The following is a 16,724-nucleotide window of genomic DNA, read 5'->3' on the forward strand; positions in this document are numbered from 1 at the left end:
TCTTCCTCTAGCTGGCGTTGATTTCTAATTTAATTCTTTTTTTTTTCCTCTTGAAACTTTCTGATTAGCATAGGAGGTTGTTATGGCTTGTGTTTGCATTTTTAAAAAAGCACTCAAATAATTTTCCCTATTGTGTATTGCATTTGCAATAAGGCTACTCTGAGATGATGGGATGCAAAGGTTGTAAGCTCTGCAGTTGAAAAGAAATGCAAAGAGCATTTTATGAACTATAAAGGAGCTTCAGAAAGGCTGAGTGAGGCCTGGTGCTTGTACTACAGTGTGCTGAGAGGGGTGACTTCTATCAAGGGCACTGGGAAAATCCCCAGGATATAGGGTCATAAGGCAGTTTCAAGAATCCTCTACTTCCTTTTCTACACCTAAGAAGGTCACCCCCAAGAAAAGCTAGATTGATTGATGTTGACAGGGACTTATTTGTGGTAGAAATGAAAGTAATAAACCTCAAAGATTGGGATCCATTCTGGATGTCACACTTTAAGAGGAACACTGACAAATTGGAGCATAAAGACAGGAAGGGAGCTAGCATCACATTAAAGGTAGGAAAGATGAAGGAAGGACAAGTATTTGGTACCTGGTAGAAAGAAAGAAGAGAAGGAAGAAGAGAAAGCTGTTTACAAAATTTTCAAGCCACTAGATGAAGAGAAATGGGTTTTATGTTTATCCAGGAAGAAATTAGGATCACTGGTAAAAGAGAAAAGTAGAAAGGGCATGCTGTTTCTGTAGTTAGAGCTACCTAATCATGTGTGAATAGCAAACTTTTTAATAATAATTTTTATTTGTTTATATTAATCACAAGTTATTTACTTTGTATCCCAGCCATAGTCCTCTCCTTCTTTCCCTCCCAATCCCACCATCCCTCCCTCATCTCCTCCCTACCCCTTTGCAAGTCCACTGATAGGGGAGGACCTCCTCCCTTTCCATCTAACCCTAGCTTATCAGGTCTCTTCAGGACTGGCTGCAATGTCCTCTTCTGTGGCCTAGCAAGGCTGCTCCTTCCTCGGAGGAGGGGGGGGTCAAAGAGCCATCCATTAAGTTCATGTCAGAAATATTCCCTGTTCCTCTTACTAGAGAACCCACTTGGACAATGAGCCACCATGGGCTATATCTGAACAGGGGTTCTAGGTTATATCCATACATGGTCCTTGGTTGGAGAAACAGTCTCATAAAAGATCCTGTGCCCTGATATATTTGGTCCTTGTGGGGCTCCTGTCCACTCCAGGTCTTACTAACTCCCCCTTCTTTCATATGATTCCCTGCACTCTGCCAAAGGTTTGGTTATGAGTCTTAATATTTGCTTTGATACACTGCTAGGTAGAGTCTTTCAGAGGCCCTCTGTGGTAGGCTTTTAATAGTGGCTACAGAGACAGAGCTGCTGGGTGCAGTCTGGTGGTGCTGGGCATAGAAGAAGCAGAATTCTATTCACATTACTTCATAGGCTGAAGTAGTCTTTGGTCTCGAAGACTGGACCAAGTCTAAAACTCTTCAGGATCAATTAAAAGAACTGCAGCAACGGAGGCTAACAGTTCTTGGCAGTAACTGTTGGTAAAATCTGCAGGATGGAGTTGGAAAGACAAGACCTATGAAAAGGGATGTCTTTCACCATCATCTTCCAACACACTGAAGACATTCAATTACCATTGATTGATTCCTGAAGTGGTAGTGTGGCAAAAATAATCTGGACTTGAATTCTGGAATGAGTCACCTTACATCAGACTTACAAGAGCAAACTAGTCTACCTTTTCTGGTTGTTGTTGTTGTTTTAACAGGGTTTCACTGTGTAGCCTTGGCTGTCCTGGGACTTGCTCTATACAGGCTGACCTCAAAGTCACAGAGGTCTGCCTGTTTCTGCCTCCCAAGTGCTGGGATTGAAGGTATGGCTACCACCACCTGGCACCAGTCTCATTCTTAAGGTCTCATATTCCTGCATCTACCTCAGTAAGGTGGTATAAAGGAGTTAACAGTAGAAGTGTTAGTCACACCTAGCCTGTTTCCACCATATCCCACAGAAATAGTCCACAGGAAGGAGCAACCTGTCAGATATTTTCAGTGGGATTAGATACGAGCTCATATATACATGAGCTCATATATATATAATATATACGTATATATTTCTTAGCTCTTATATATAGCGATAGAGAAATAGATTTAGAGAGATAAAGAATAGATAGGTAGGTAAATAGGTATGTAGGGAGGTAGATAGATATATAGATAAACAGACAGACAGACAGACAGATGATAGAGCTCCATTAGTTCTTCACTGCTTCCCTCCTTGTCCTGTTACTTACCGGAACATCCTCCTCTTGGGTCTCATCACTCCAGGACCATCCAAGTGAATCCAGACATTCTTCAGTGTTTCTTTTAAAGGATTAGTAAACTCAACAGTCACAACCATATCAGAGCCAAGCATGGCCGTGCCTCGGACCTATGAAACAAGTAGATGACAATACAGCTCATCAGCCACAGTACATCTCTGATGCCATCTCCTTAGGTGTTTATCTCTTGTTGCTGAAGTCTTACAGTGTGTTTACTCCTTGGTAACTCACCAGTGAGAAGAAGAAAGACTTTTGCTTTGACTGGGGAGTATCTATTGAGGAAAAGATGTCCTAATTATAATCACACTCTTTCCCTCATTATAAAACTTCCTCTAATTAGAGCTGAGGTTAATAGCTGTGGCCACTGGCTGTTCTCTGTCAGCAGGAGGCAGGAGCATGTCCTGTGGAGCAACAGATTTCCAAAGTGAGGGCAGTCAAGCGAACTCATGAGAGATTCTAGAGGGCAAGGCATGGAAAATACCACACAAGCTTGTGCTTTCTCTTGTAGATGTGTTAGAAAGAGCCCTAAGGAGAGTCCTTGTTGAGGCTGAAGAAGAGGAACCTCCATGCTAAAATAGGTACAGGAGGTTTCACCTACAGCCACATCTGATTCCAGGAGGGTAGACATTCAGAGAACAAGAGGGTATCTGTTGACCATTTCCTCAGAACAATCTCCCAGACTATCAGGTATCTGGCAGAGCATCATATGAGACAGAGCTCAATACTAGTGAAGACAGTTACTTAGGTTACTGTCTTGGGTGACTGAGTGAGTCATTCATTTTTCTCCACTTTATTAGATTTATTTGTTGTATAAAATAACAGGCATTGTTATGCCTTATTTGTATATACATATAATTTCCTGTGGTCACGACCTCAATTACCTCGTTGCCACCCAGACTTCACTTGCTGTTCACCTTCCTTTTCACAAATTATCTCCCTTCAATTTCATGCTTTTAAAAAATATAGATGTACAGATTTTATTAAGCAAGGAGGAAGACCTTGGGTAAGATGATAAATCCTCATTCAGAAAGGTAAATAGGATAGACATTGGAAGAGGGAGAAAACAGGGAACAGGACAGGAGCGTACCACAGAGGGCCTCTGAAAGACTCTACCCAGAAGGGTATTAAAGCAGATGCTGAGGCTCATAGACAAACTTTGGGCAGAGTGCAGGGAATCTTATGAAAGAAGGGGGAGATAGAAAGACCTGGAGGGAACAGGAGCTCCACAAAGGAGAGCAACAGAACCAAAATATCTGGGCACAGGGGTCTTTTCTGAGACTGATACTCCAACCAAGGACCATTCATGGAGATAATCTGGAACCCCTGAATAGATGTAGCCCATGGCAGCTCAGTTTCCAAGTGGGTTTCCTAGTAAGGGGAACAGGGACTGTCTCTGACATGAACTCAGTGGCAGGCTCTTTGATAACCTCCTCTTGGGGGTGCAGCCTTACCAGGCTACAGAGGAAGACAATGCAGCCAGGCCTGATGAGACCTGATAGGCTAGGGTCAGACGGGAGGGGAGGAAGACTTCCCCTATCAGTGGACTAAGGGAGGGGCATGGGAGGAGAAGAAGGAGGGAGGGCAGGATTGGGAGGGGACAAAGGAGGGGGCTTCAGCTAAGATACAAAGTGAATAAATTGTAATACATTTAAAAATAAATTAAAAAAAATCTAGATTCTTCATATGAATGGACACAGGCAATATTTGTCTTCCTGAGTCTGGATTATTTCAGTAAGCATATTGATCTCCATCTCTATGCATCTTTTCTATGATAGAACAACACTGTTTTATAGTGTATCAATATTATTTTCTTTATCTGCTCATCTGTTGATGGATATCTGGGCTGCTGATTCCACAGCTTTGCTGTTGCTATGGCATCTCTTTGGTCGTCTGACTCAAATTCCTTCAGATACATATCCAGAAGTTGTATAGCTAGGTCACACGGTAATACTAATTTTAGGGTTCTGAGAAGCCTCCATATCGATTTTCGCAGTGGCAGCATCTCTATACATTTCTCTCAATGGCGTATAAGGGTTTATGTTCTCAACATTTGTGTGTTCTTCATGATAGCTACTCTAACTGGGGTCAGATAGAATCTTAATGCAGTTTAAAAATTAAAATGTTTGTTGAGTTTATTCTTGGACAATTTTACACATGTATAATGTGTACTCTAATGACTTTAACTCCCCGCTTAATCTTTCTTCTGCTCTTACTGTGTTCCCTCCTCCGTGTAAGTTTCCTTCCCACATTCATAAATTTTTGCTCTTATCTTTTTTCTCTTTGAGATCCTCAGAGTCTAACAGCACATCTGTGTGACACAGGTTTGAAACTATCCACTGGAGCCTCATGATAGCAATTACTTGGGTACACAACTGAAGATGACAGCCCCTTCTATAAAAATCTACCAGAAGCCAGTAGTTCAGAGGAAGATGTGGAGCCCAGTGAGCAACTCTGTGATCCATGACTGATTTTTACTGATTAGCTACATCAATGATATGAAGTCATGACTGTATTGACTGTTCTATGTATGCCCAGAGATTATGGTTTCATAGCCCTTCTTCTTCTGGCTCTTATATTTTCCCTTCCCTTTTCTTTGATATTGCTTGAGCCTTAGAAGGGTTGATGTATTTGCAGCTGATAGTTACAGATGAATTCTCATCTGTAACTTATTCTCAGCACCTTGAATACCCTGAATCTACTGTTCATCTCCAAAAAGGATTCTCTGATTAAAGCTGGGGTAGTGTTTGTGCTGTATGGGCTGCTAGGGGTAGAAAAGGCGTCAAGGTCTTACTCAGCTGTGAACCCTGTGGTCATCTACAGTACTAAGCTCCCAGGCAAGATGCACCCAGTGATGCAATAATGGTGCACAGCTGCTGTTGTAGTAACCAACTACTCAGTGCCTGGATCTGAGGCTCAACCCCTCCATTAGAGAGGATCCATAGCTAGCACTGTAAACCCAATCACAAAGCCCATTGCTGAGACCACATCTTAGGCGCTATGAATGACCTTCATACTGTTGTTACGTTAAAATGAAATGGTGCCAAGCTGCCCTTTAAATACTCACAATCAACAGTTTTGATTTTCATTTCCTTGATTGCTGAAGTTGTTTTTTAAAAAATATGGTAATTGGCTATTTATGTTTCTTTTGAGAACTATAAATAGACTCAGTTTTGGTTCTAAAAGAGGGCTTATATCTGTATGTGATAATGTGTATAGAATGATACTGTTATTCCCTATGTTGTTGTTTACCAAGTGCCACATACTTAGAAGGCTTTTTCAATACAGAATCAGTGTATTAGAAAATGGTCAGGAAGCAATGAGGTTTCTTTTCCTGCTTATATACTGGAATGCCAAATAGATGGATCTGTATAAAATCAAATTCACTTGAGAACAAGATGATTATGATGATGATGATGATGATGATAGTTTTCTCTTAATAACAAATGGATGGAAGGAGATGATGTACAAAAATAAGCTTGACAGTCAAACCTCTTAAAACATCAGTGCTGATTTTGACTCAAATAACTATCCTGTGCCTAGCAAATAGTCAGTTAGGAGGATTGTTTTAAAGTGACATTTACTGGTTGCATGAATATTCTATGTAACAACCTGCCATTATTACATTTGTTTCTTTAGCTAGTGTACGCTACATGAAGATACACATAGATATGAGACATTTTATGAATGGAGATTAAGAGGAAGAACATTGCCTGCAGAAGAGGACCCTTGCTCACCAATTTATAGCTAAGAATAAAAATCTTATAGTTTTGCTTTTCTGGTTTGTGACTAAATTCATGTCTATGGGATTTAAGGAATTCTATCAAAAATAAAACTTTCAGCCAATTCATCGTGTTTATTTCATGCCCCAATTTCCTAGGATATGTTTAGGGGTACTAAATGCGGGGAAGGCTAATAATGATGGAGACAGCAGTAGGCATATCTCAGGCTGTGTAAGGGCTGTGTGCTAGCAAGAGGTCGTTACTTTAACCAGTGGGAAGTTACAACTACAGAAGTCCCAGCCCACTCCAGATCATGGGGCTAGAATCCCAGATGGTACCCTGTAATTTGTTTATTTTGAGCACTCTGGCTCATTACTAAGAGGCAGATCCATTGAAAAGCACAGTTCATGAAAATTCTCACACAAGACTGCATTTCTGTCAGCTCTAAGACACACAGGAACAAGATGGTCATACTATAATCATCCATTAAAGAGGAAAAGACAGAGGCAGCCCCTGCTCCCCTTACTCGGGAATCCCTCTGTCATGAACTCGATTGGCTGCTCTTTGATTGCCTGCCCCTGTTGTTGCAGCCTTGCCAGGCCACAGAGGAAGAGAATCCAGGCAGTCCTGATGAGAATTGATAAGCTATGGGCAGATGTCGGAAGAGAAGTCCCCCTTTCAGTGGACTAGGGGAAGGGCATTAGGGGGGAGGAGGGAAAAATGTGGGACTGGGAGGAGTTGAGGGAGGGGGCTTTTATCAGGATATATAATGAATAAATTGTAAATAAATAAATAAAAGAGGAAAAGACTTTCTGAAGTGGAATCTTTGATGTTGGCATTTTCTTTTTTATAAGTATCTAACAAGGAAATTTGAAGCTATTGACCAGGATAAAATACAAATTAAAGTATTTCTATGAAAGAGCATCAATTTAGAACTCAGGCCAGGGTCATTAGAAGGTACAACAACCAAATAATATCCAAACAACCAAAGCTACTTTGTTCTGATGTCCACAGGCTCATCAGGAGCAAGGGAGATTTTCAAAGAGCCACGTTGATAAACTGAAAATAAAAAAAGTTTAATGAGGAGGAGATAGGCCAACTAATGAAAGCATAGGACCATGATCTGGAAATTACTTTTGTAGCTTCTGTGTTCATACAGTCTGAAAGGATTAACCTGGTCTGAAGGTGGTAGCAAAGCCAATAGTCAACTAGAGTCCAGGGTTTCCAACCTTTGCACCAGTGGCATTTTGGAATCGATGCATCTCAGCTGTAGAGCTTGTCTTGTGCTAAGGAGGTGTTTAACAACATCTCTGGCTTCTGTCCACTAGATGCCAACAGCCAATACCCCACAAATGATGACAACTACAAATATCTAGAAATTGCCAAATACCCCTTGAGAAGCAAAGTCCTTTCTTGTACACAACTTCTACCTTTGAAAGCCATTACTACTGACATATTGTAAGACTGAATCTGTCATTTTCTTCCCAGGTGTTTTGACTTGGTCCATTTGAGTATCTCATATGGTGTCATCAGTTTAACCCTCTAGCATGGCTAATTGAAATAACTTTAAAACCCAATGGAATTTTGAAAATAGTTTTTGCTAAATTAGAGAAGGCTACATTGGCACCTTTGATAAAAATGTTTGTTATGATGACACTAATTCTCTCTGGGATAAGTATTTTGGTATATGTATCTTCACCAAATGGATGAACAGAAGCCTCTTAATAAATGAACCTAAATTGCTCCTGGCATATACCTGATTGGGCCTGTCAACAGTCAATCATAAATTGAGGAGGGATTCACAGAGTGCTAGTCTTCTTTATTAAACTATTGGTTACTGATGGATTTTGAGGGAGGAATAGCCATTGTTTTCAAATGTGTACCCAAAGGTGAGCCCAGCATGCTCTAGGGCATAGCTCCAAACCCGTGGTCACACAGAGGGTCCTGCTTCAAATCAGTAACAAAGAAAAATAAAAAGACATGAATGTGGGAAAGAGACTTTAGGGAGGAGGAGGGTTGACAGGGGTGGGGAGGAGATTAGAGAGGTGGGCTTGAGAGTGATCAGAATGCTTTATATGCTTGTATGAAGTTGTCAAAGAAAAACTTTAATTAATAACAGCATCAATAATTAGTTATAATATTTACAAAGAAATAAAATGGTCATCTGCTATTAGCACTTTCTCTACACAGACATATATTCAGTAGCACATAAATGTATTTTCAGGGAGTTCGCTCTGAACTACAAAGGCTATTCATTTATTTTCTAGGATCCATGAGCCCCAGATTCAGAACCCATTCAATGTACTGGGCTAACTCCCAGAAAGATTCCTGTGTCGTAAGAAAAACATATTCTTCCAGGCCACTGAGGACTGTGACAGGGAATGTCTTTTCCTTTGAATTGCTGGGGATCAGAAGTTTAGATATAACAGGCTAAGAAATTTTTAGGTTACTTGTATATACACTTTACTAGCTGACTGTCTCTAGTTAAAAAAAAAGAAAGAAAGAAAAGAAAGAAGATCCAAAATGTGAAATACTCCAAACTCTAGAACCTTTTTTTTTTTATTTTATTTTTCTTATTAGTTACATTTTGTTAATTCTGTGTCTCAGCTGTATCCTGCTCCCTCATTCCCTCCCCAACCCCACACTCCCTCCCTGGTCTCCTCCCTGCCCCTTTCCAAGTCCACTGATAGGGGAGGACCTCCTCCCCTTTCATTTGACCCTGTTTTATCGGGTATCTTTAGGGCTGGCTGCAAAGTCCTCCTCTGTGGCCTAACAGGACTGCTCCTCCCCTGGGGGTGTGGGGAGGTCAAAGAGCCTGCTCTTGATTTCCTGTTAGAAATAGTCCTTGTTCCCCTTACTTTGGGAAACTACTTGGTTACTGAGCTACCACGGGCCACATCTAAGCAGAAGTTCTAGGTTATATCCATAGATGGTCCTTGGTTGAGTGTCAGGCTCAGAAAAGACCCTGTGCCCGGATATATTTGGTCCTTGTAGAGCTCCTGTCCTTTCCATATCATACTAACTCCCCTTAGAACCTTTTTAATGGTGGGTTGGAACTCAAACATTTTCGGCTTTTGGAGTTTTGGGTTAGGGACTCCTAACATGTATTTGAAGGGCTGCCTGGCGTGTCTTGCCTTTGCGGATGGGCATTAGATCTGAGAATAATCACAATACAGTCTTCTTGGCTAATTTCAGGTGTCACACCAATTAGTTTGTTTCCAGGTGTCATCTCTACGATTAGTGTCTGGCTTTGTTACATCAGTACCATCACCAGGAAGAGGCTGGAGAGAAGTGCTTGATAGAGGACTTTGTTCAGGCTGTTGTGTTTTGCTTTTGCAGTTAACTAAGGTTCGGTATCTATTCTCTTATATTTTTCTCTTGCCCCAAAATTTCACCTTCCTGTCTCTGACTCTTGAGAGGATGCTGAACCACACAGACTCAAAACAACCTAAACACAATACTTAACTCTTCAATATTCAACAGTTCTTGGAAAATTTGAGTGGCCACATTTCCTCCCATTTTCTTGGAAGAGAATAGAACATTTTAATGGTTATTTACTGACTTAGGAGATGTATTGGTATCTGTGGGGCAGAGAGCAATGGCTACGTGGGGAAAAGAGTTTGTGCTGAATTCTTCCTGTGTTCTGAACAGCTTATTTTTTTTCATGCTGTGTAAACATTTCTATGCCAATATTGTTGCCTTTTTTCCTTTTTTCCTTCCTTCCTTCCTTCCTTCCTTCCTTCCTTCCTTCCTTCCTTCCTTCCTTCCTTCTTTCCTTCCTCTCTTCCTTCCTCTCTTCCTTCCTCCCTTCCTTCCTTCCTTCCTTCCTTCCTTCCTTCCTTCCTTCCTTCCTGTCTCTTTTCCTTTTTTGTTCTCATAAAGCCTTAAAGGGGCAATCATAGGAGCTTAGGTCAGAAACAACATCATAGGAATTGAGTTTAGAAAGTCATGCTTATGACATGCTAACTGACAGGGACCAGAGGAAAAAAGCTCAGGATGTGCTGTCCTTGGAGATCCTGTATGTTTTTACAGACATCTCTCACTGCCTTAGTGGTTTAAGTGAGAAATGTCTCCCACAGGGTCAGGCATTTGAATACCTGGTTGTAGTTGGTGGTTCTATTGAGGAGGTATATGATGTGTGGCTTTGATGGACATAGTACCTCACTAGGGTTGGGCTCTGAAGTCTTACAGTCTCATCCCATTTCCAGTTCACCCTCTTCTTCCTATTTGCGGTTGAGCATATGGCCTCTCAGCTTCCTGCTCCCACTGCCATGCTTCCCCTCCATGATGGATCTTTATTTCCCTGGATATGTAGACTCAAAGAAACTCTTCCTTCCATAGATTGCCTTAGTCACGGTGTTTTTATCACAACTACAGAAAAGTAACTAACACAATTATTTTATTTAAAATATCTATTCTTAAAAATCAACCTACAGTTCATGCATGGTTCTCAGTTGATGCTTCAATCTCAGCAAACCCCTCTGGCTCCTGGTTAGTTGGCTTTTTTTTTTTTTTTTCTTATGGCGCTCCTGTCACTTCTGGATTCTATTCTCTCACCACCAACTACTCCCCAAGACTCCCTATGCATTGACCAATATTTGGCTGTGAGTCTCAGCATCTCTTTTGAGGTGCCTCTGGGTAGAGCTTCTCAGAGGATAACTCTGACAGGCTCCTGTCTGCAAGCTTAGCATAGTATCATTCATGAGCTGGACCTATACACCCTAGAAAGACATAGCAGATGGGCAGCTTAGGCTTCAAGTGGGTACTCTAGTAAGGGAAGTGGGGACTGCATCAGAGAGGTACTCACTTGCTAGCATTTTGATTACTTTCCCCTGGTGGGACTGCCTTGACAGACCATAGGGTTAAGGGGCACATTTAGTTCTGATGCAACTTGATGAGCTGGAGTGGATGGAAAAGGGAGCTCCCCTTTTCCGAGGGGGGAGTAAGAAAGGAAGGGACTGGGAGGGAAAGAGGGAAGGGGCTACAAGGATGTAAAGTGAAAAAAATAAATGAATGAGAAAAAAATGCAAAAATAAATCAACCCACAGTACATGTTTCCAATATAATTGTTCTCGCTAATACTGATGTGCTGAGTTCTGACCTTTATACAAGTTCAGGATAATGAGCAGTGACTTGGATTCTCTGGCAAAAAAAGGAAAACCATTCTTTCCCTTCTCCTCTCCCCCTCCCACCTCACACACAGAGAAAATTGAAATGAAAGAAAAGTTTGAGAAAGAGTGAAAATGACTTAAGTTGGCAGTTTGTTTCACACGATTTATTAGATTCACCTAACAGTCCTTATTTGAAGCGCTTTCAATCATGTCTTCCACGTGTGATTGGAAATTGAATTTCTTCCCTCCCACTCACCCCATGGTCACTGCTGGAAATAAGGAGTTGCCTGTTTGTAAACTGCTCACCCACTGCATAGCCAGCACGACTCTCTGCTGACATGTAGGCTGTTATTTTCTAAACGATGCCAACATTTGCCAGCAGTTTTTCTGAGATCAAGTAGTGTAAAAGTCCATGCCCGCAAAGATGGTAGTCACCAGCCCAGGTGGCTGTGTTGGACTCAAATGAATTAAAAATGAAGTGGAATTTGAAAAGTTCTGCCTTTGGTGGCACCCTCCACATTTTTTTTTGGGGGGGGGGTTCAAGGGTCACATACACCACACTGACCGTATGGATTTAAAATATCTGTCACTGCAGAAATTTGTATAAAGTCAGTTAATCTGTACAAGGATGCAAAGTAGATACTGGGAGTTTACAGATGAGAAAATGGAGACACGGAGAAGCTATGAAACTTGCTTGAGTTCACACGGTAAGGAGAATGAGACAGAAATGCAATTGGTACTAGATCATTGCTTAAACATATCCTGCCCTGCTCTGTTTAATAACAACAACGACACAGACAGCTCACAGTGTCCCTTACTTGGAAACACGAGGACTCTGCCCATCATTTTCCTTACTTTGGTCTATTGAATCCTACAGCTCTATGGGCTTGGAGACACACATTGTTATTATTATCTCTATTCTCTCGACATGAAAGCAAAACTTAAAAGATAGCCAGAGCTAGTAAATTGGAAGAACCAACCTGGAAATAAATCTAGGTCTTTCTGACTTAAAACATTCTCCCTGAAACACCACCCACACTGTGATCTCTGACAGATGAGCTAAAAATAGCAGCCCACCGAAGAATCATTTGCAGGGTTGGCTTTTCATGTTATCGCTAAACCATCCTTTGAGGACAATGGTTCTAAGCTGACCCTGAACTATATTTGAAAACAAAGCTACCGCCCACCTTTTTCTTTTTGACTTTACGAGGAAAGAATTAAATTCCTACATCAGAGTGAAATGTGACAAGGTGGCCTTGGGGCCTTGAGGTACATTATTGGATGATAATAGGATTTTCTATTTAGGGTAAAGTTGGCGATAGACTTTGAAAAAAGAGCTCCAGTAGCCTATTTGTAGTAGAATTACAGGGCAGGAAGATGTGGTTGCTTATTCCAGAAGCTTTCCTTTGTGTGTCTGTGACTTTGAAGAGGTAGACAACAGCAAACAGGAAACACATAGAACAGCCTGCAATTTGAGTGTTGCAGTTACTCCTGATGCCCGCTTTTCCATTTTATGTGACTGCTAATGACACAGCTGTCCAGAGAGGTGAGATGGAAGTGTCCACATCAGAGCCCATTTGCTCACAGAGTTCAGAATGTGCCTTCTGTTAGCACAGTTTATATGTCACACTGCACAGCTGTAATCCTCTCTGATCATCATGCATGGATGGGTGTGAGCACAGAAAGCTGTGGCAGGAAGTCCCTCATCTGGTATTCTCTGAGAGAAGCCAACTTCAGAGAGGAGGAGAGGCCTCCATCCCTCCTGGTTCCCTTGCCTTTAGATCTGTGTGCCCCCCCCACCCCCTTGAAGGAGAGGGCTGAGTTCTGGAGTCACTGTAGAGCAGGGAGGCTAGAGAGAGTATGTGCTTTTTTATTGAAAACATGAAGGATAAGACGGTTTGTGGCTTATATGTTTTACCAAGGGCTTAGGCTACAAGTGTGAGAGGTGGCAGAGACATGAGGATTAGGGCTTAGGGAAGAAAGCTATGTCTCTATCGTATGTTCTTGAAGGAGATACTAGGATCCTGGCCCTTTCCTTTCTTTCACTCCTTCCAGGATATCATATTCCTCTGCCACATGCTCCCATCATTATTTAACATAGACAACTGACCACAGACTGATGCTCTGAAATTGTAAGCCTGTGTGTGCATGTGTGCACGTGTGTGTGTGTGTATGTACCTACATAAAGTACTTGTAACACTGAGAAGGGAAAGTAGTAAGCATTCCCAAGCCTTTAGCACAGAGCTCAGAACATGGTCTTCTTTTCTTTTCTTTTTTACTTGGCATTAATAAAAAACTTGGGACATTTAAGCTCCCGTAGGAAAAACAGAAGCCTTATCACCCCTTACCTGCTTACTGTTAAGTAGTTCAGGATACTGATTGCATCCCAGGTGTTTCCCCCAATTTTAATTTGTCCTCTGAGACACAGGTGTATAAGTCAGGACACTGGAGGAACAGGGTTCCCTTGGCATCTTCCCTGCCTCACTACAGAGACATGCAGATAGAGTCAGAGTTCTAAGATGACCTGGAAACCTCAGCAAGAATATAACAAAAGGCTCTAGTTTGAACGTAACAGTATAATCATTATTGAGACAAAACATGCTCATAGCTAGAGCTAGATGAAATCTGGACATGGGGCTGAACGATGACATGCCTTGGATTGGGTAGAGAAGGGTTCCCATGTAGGCATAAGTGCTGGGTGAGATGGGGTCTTCCAAGGATTTCATTCAGGGACTCAGCAGTGGCCCTTCCCATGTGACCTATTCTTGCCAGCCCCGTTGTAGCTGTGAAGCTCTTTTTAGCTCAGGGCCTTCCAGGTGGGAGCGTGGGCCTGGAGGCCTGCCCTGAAGGGTGCATGCCTGCTTTTCGACAGAGTTGCTGCTGCCCATCGTGAGCATGAGAATCGCTAGCCCTCATTGCTGGGAACTGGGAACCCTGTTGGATTGCTGTTCTCCCACTGGGTGGGGGGGTCACAGCCCTTGGACAAACATGTGCGTAGTCTGTAGACCAGCTTGATTCTGTTCGTGGCCCCTCTTCTCCAAAAGGCAGCTGCTCATTAACAATTAAAATGCTGGGGAGCCTTTTTTCCCCCCTGACTTAAAGCAGCTTTTGACAATCAACACATGGGAAGGCAGAGAAAAATTCCAAGTCTGCTTTTAATAAAATATACTTTTCTCATCAAAATATTTTGATAGCACGGGGAAAAAGATGTATGCTCATTAAAGTTTAATGAGCCTCTCCCCCTGCCGTTGCCCATATGAGGATCACACACCGTGACTATGACTCATGAGCGGTGGATGCTGGGCATAGTTAAAAGGGAAAAAAATCTAAGTCAAACCCAGTCTCTATTGCTATGGGGATGAATGAAGCCTGAGATGTGCCCATTATGATGTAAGAACCTGGCCACTGGCCCATGTGCTTTGGTGGATGGCAGCTTAGATTCAGATGGGCAGATCCATTATCATCTCAGGATAGATTTGCTCTAAAGGGAGATGGGAGAGAACAGCTGGATTCTAGCTTGCAGGTAGCTCTATTTCTGGGGTCAAACCAGAGAGTCCCAGAAGGCAATGCATTGGGGCAAAGACTCTGTAGAGAAGAGTTGGTTATACTGCAGACGTTGTCATGAGTTTCGGCTAAAACCTTGTCCATGGAGCCGATGGCAACACTTCATCCACACTTTCTAAATGCACCTCAGAATGGCCCTATAGGCTTTTCTAAAGCTATCTTTAGTCTTGCCTGCCTCCCAATCTCTACCCTAAATAAAGCCACTTCTGTGGTATAGCCTACCCCACACACTTTCCCATTTTTTTCTCTAGTACCTACACTAAATGGGTAGTTTCCCTATCCATCTCCGCTGGTTGAATGATAATCGTTCAATTGAAAATAGCCTACACCTTGGGTCTAAATTCTTGATGTAGGGCCTTCATTGCTGTGGTGGCTGGCAGTCAGCAACAGCAATCAAATCATCCTGCAGCAGTGAACAAAGCCACGGCTGCAGAGAGAGCTGAGAGCTGCAGCAGCGTGCTGCCTCAGCCTCAGAGAGGGCCAGATCCTGCTGAGGTGGAGATAGTGCCTCAAGCCATGGTCTGGGGCAGGGATAGTGATCTGCTCCCAAGCTGTGGTGGCCTGCTGCTTCCCCCAAGCTGCAGCAGTCCGATGCCTCCCCAAAGCCCTGTGGCCCCCTGGCCCCCTGCCGTGGGCCCCCTCTCCAAGAGCTATGTCTAGCCCATGAGCAGCAGGCCACTAAAGCTTAAAGTGACACACTGTCATCTCCTCCTTCCTACCCCGGGGCTGCGGACAGGGGAGACAAAATGGCGGCTCCCATGAGCACCTCAGCTGGAGCTGACCATGGTGACTCTTCCTGCCTCAGCCTACTGCAATGGGAGCTAACACCTTTCCCTCCTCTGCATACCTAGAGCCACTGACAGGGGAGCTGCCCATGATGGCACCAATCTTTCCTGCTTCAGCCTAACTGCCTTCACAGTGGACTCTTTGTACATTTTGGACTCTTCGTATACTTTATAACCCCTCAAGGCAGAAAATGGCCAGATCTCTGCCTGAGGAAGCTCCCAGCAACCCAGCATCGCACCCCCCCACCTCTGTAACTATCATCTCCAGCCCCTCAGTAGGACTCATCCCAGATCTTGCTAATTTGAGATGAAAAAATATGGACAAACCCCCACCAATCCCTGAGTAGGAAAACTAACCAATCCCTGAGCTTGCCACTAAAACCCACCAACTCCTGAGCAGGAGAACTGACCAATCCCTGAACACTAAAACCCAGCAGTCCCTGAGCCCCCCCCCCCAAGCTCATGACTTGAAATTCCATCAATCCACACTCTGGAAATCATTTTCTCTGCCCTAGAAAATTCCATCCCATAAGAAATCCTATACAAAGGCTGTGTCTGCCCAGTTCCCTGCTGCCTTCTTCTGGGAGCAGAGGCAGCCATTCCTAGATTCGCCCCTCCTCTCCTGGATTCATCCTTCCAGTAAGAGATTTACTGCCTGCTGTGACTTGTTGGAAGAAGTAAAGAAGAGGAAAAAGAAGAAGGAGGAGGAGGAGGAGAAGGAGGAGGAGGAGAAAGGAGGAGAAGAAGGGAGGAGAAGGGAGGAGAAGAGAGGAGGAGAAGGGAGAAGAAAAGAAGAAGAAAGAGGAGGAGGAGGAGGAAAGAAGGAGCAGAGTGCAGGCTCCAAAGCTCCTCAGCTCATCAGAGGTTGAGGTAACCCTCTCTTGGGAGCTGCAATGGCTGGAGAAGGAGTGGCGCTCAGGCTCCAAACCTCCTTGGCTCATCAGGGCTGGGGCAACCTTCCCCTGGTAGATGCAATGTCTCTGCTGAGAAGGCCTCCTCTCAGATATGTGTGGTTTCTGGGTTCTCATGCTTTAGGATACCGTTGGGACACTGTCCCACCCCAGAGCTGTGAGGTTCCTGGGCTCCCATTGCTCAGGATACCCTTGGGACAGTGTGATACCTCAGAGCCAAGATAACTTTCCAACCCTCAGGTTTTCTAGATACCTTCTCACCTGATGAGGAAGGCAGGCCAGCAAAAACAACAGCAACAACAAA

General features: G+C 43.2%; 1 protein-coding gene across 3 annotated transcripts in view; it reads right to left on the minus strand.

Annotated features, from left to right (window-relative positions):
* The window catches only part of F13a1 (coagulation factor XIII A chain), a 194,481-nt gene that overhangs the window by 8,499 nt on the left and 169,258 nt on the right, over positions 1-16,724 (minus strand). For all 3 annotated transcript variants that reach the window (XM_060372378.1, XM_060372377.1, XM_060372380.1), the window contains exon 14: positions 2,304-2,440. In XM_060372378.1, coding sequence (XP_060228361.1) covers positions 2,304-2,440 — 137 coding nt within the window. The remainder of the gene's footprint in view (positions 1-2,303; positions 2,441-16,724) is intronic.

This window comes from Meriones unguiculatus, chromosome 19 (assembly GCF_030254825.1).
Source record: "Meriones unguiculatus strain TT.TT164.6M chromosome 19, Bangor_MerUng_6.1, whole genome shotgun sequence".
In the NCBI taxonomy this organism is placed as follows: Eukaryota; Metazoa; Chordata; class Mammalia; order Rodentia; family Muridae; genus Meriones; species Meriones unguiculatus.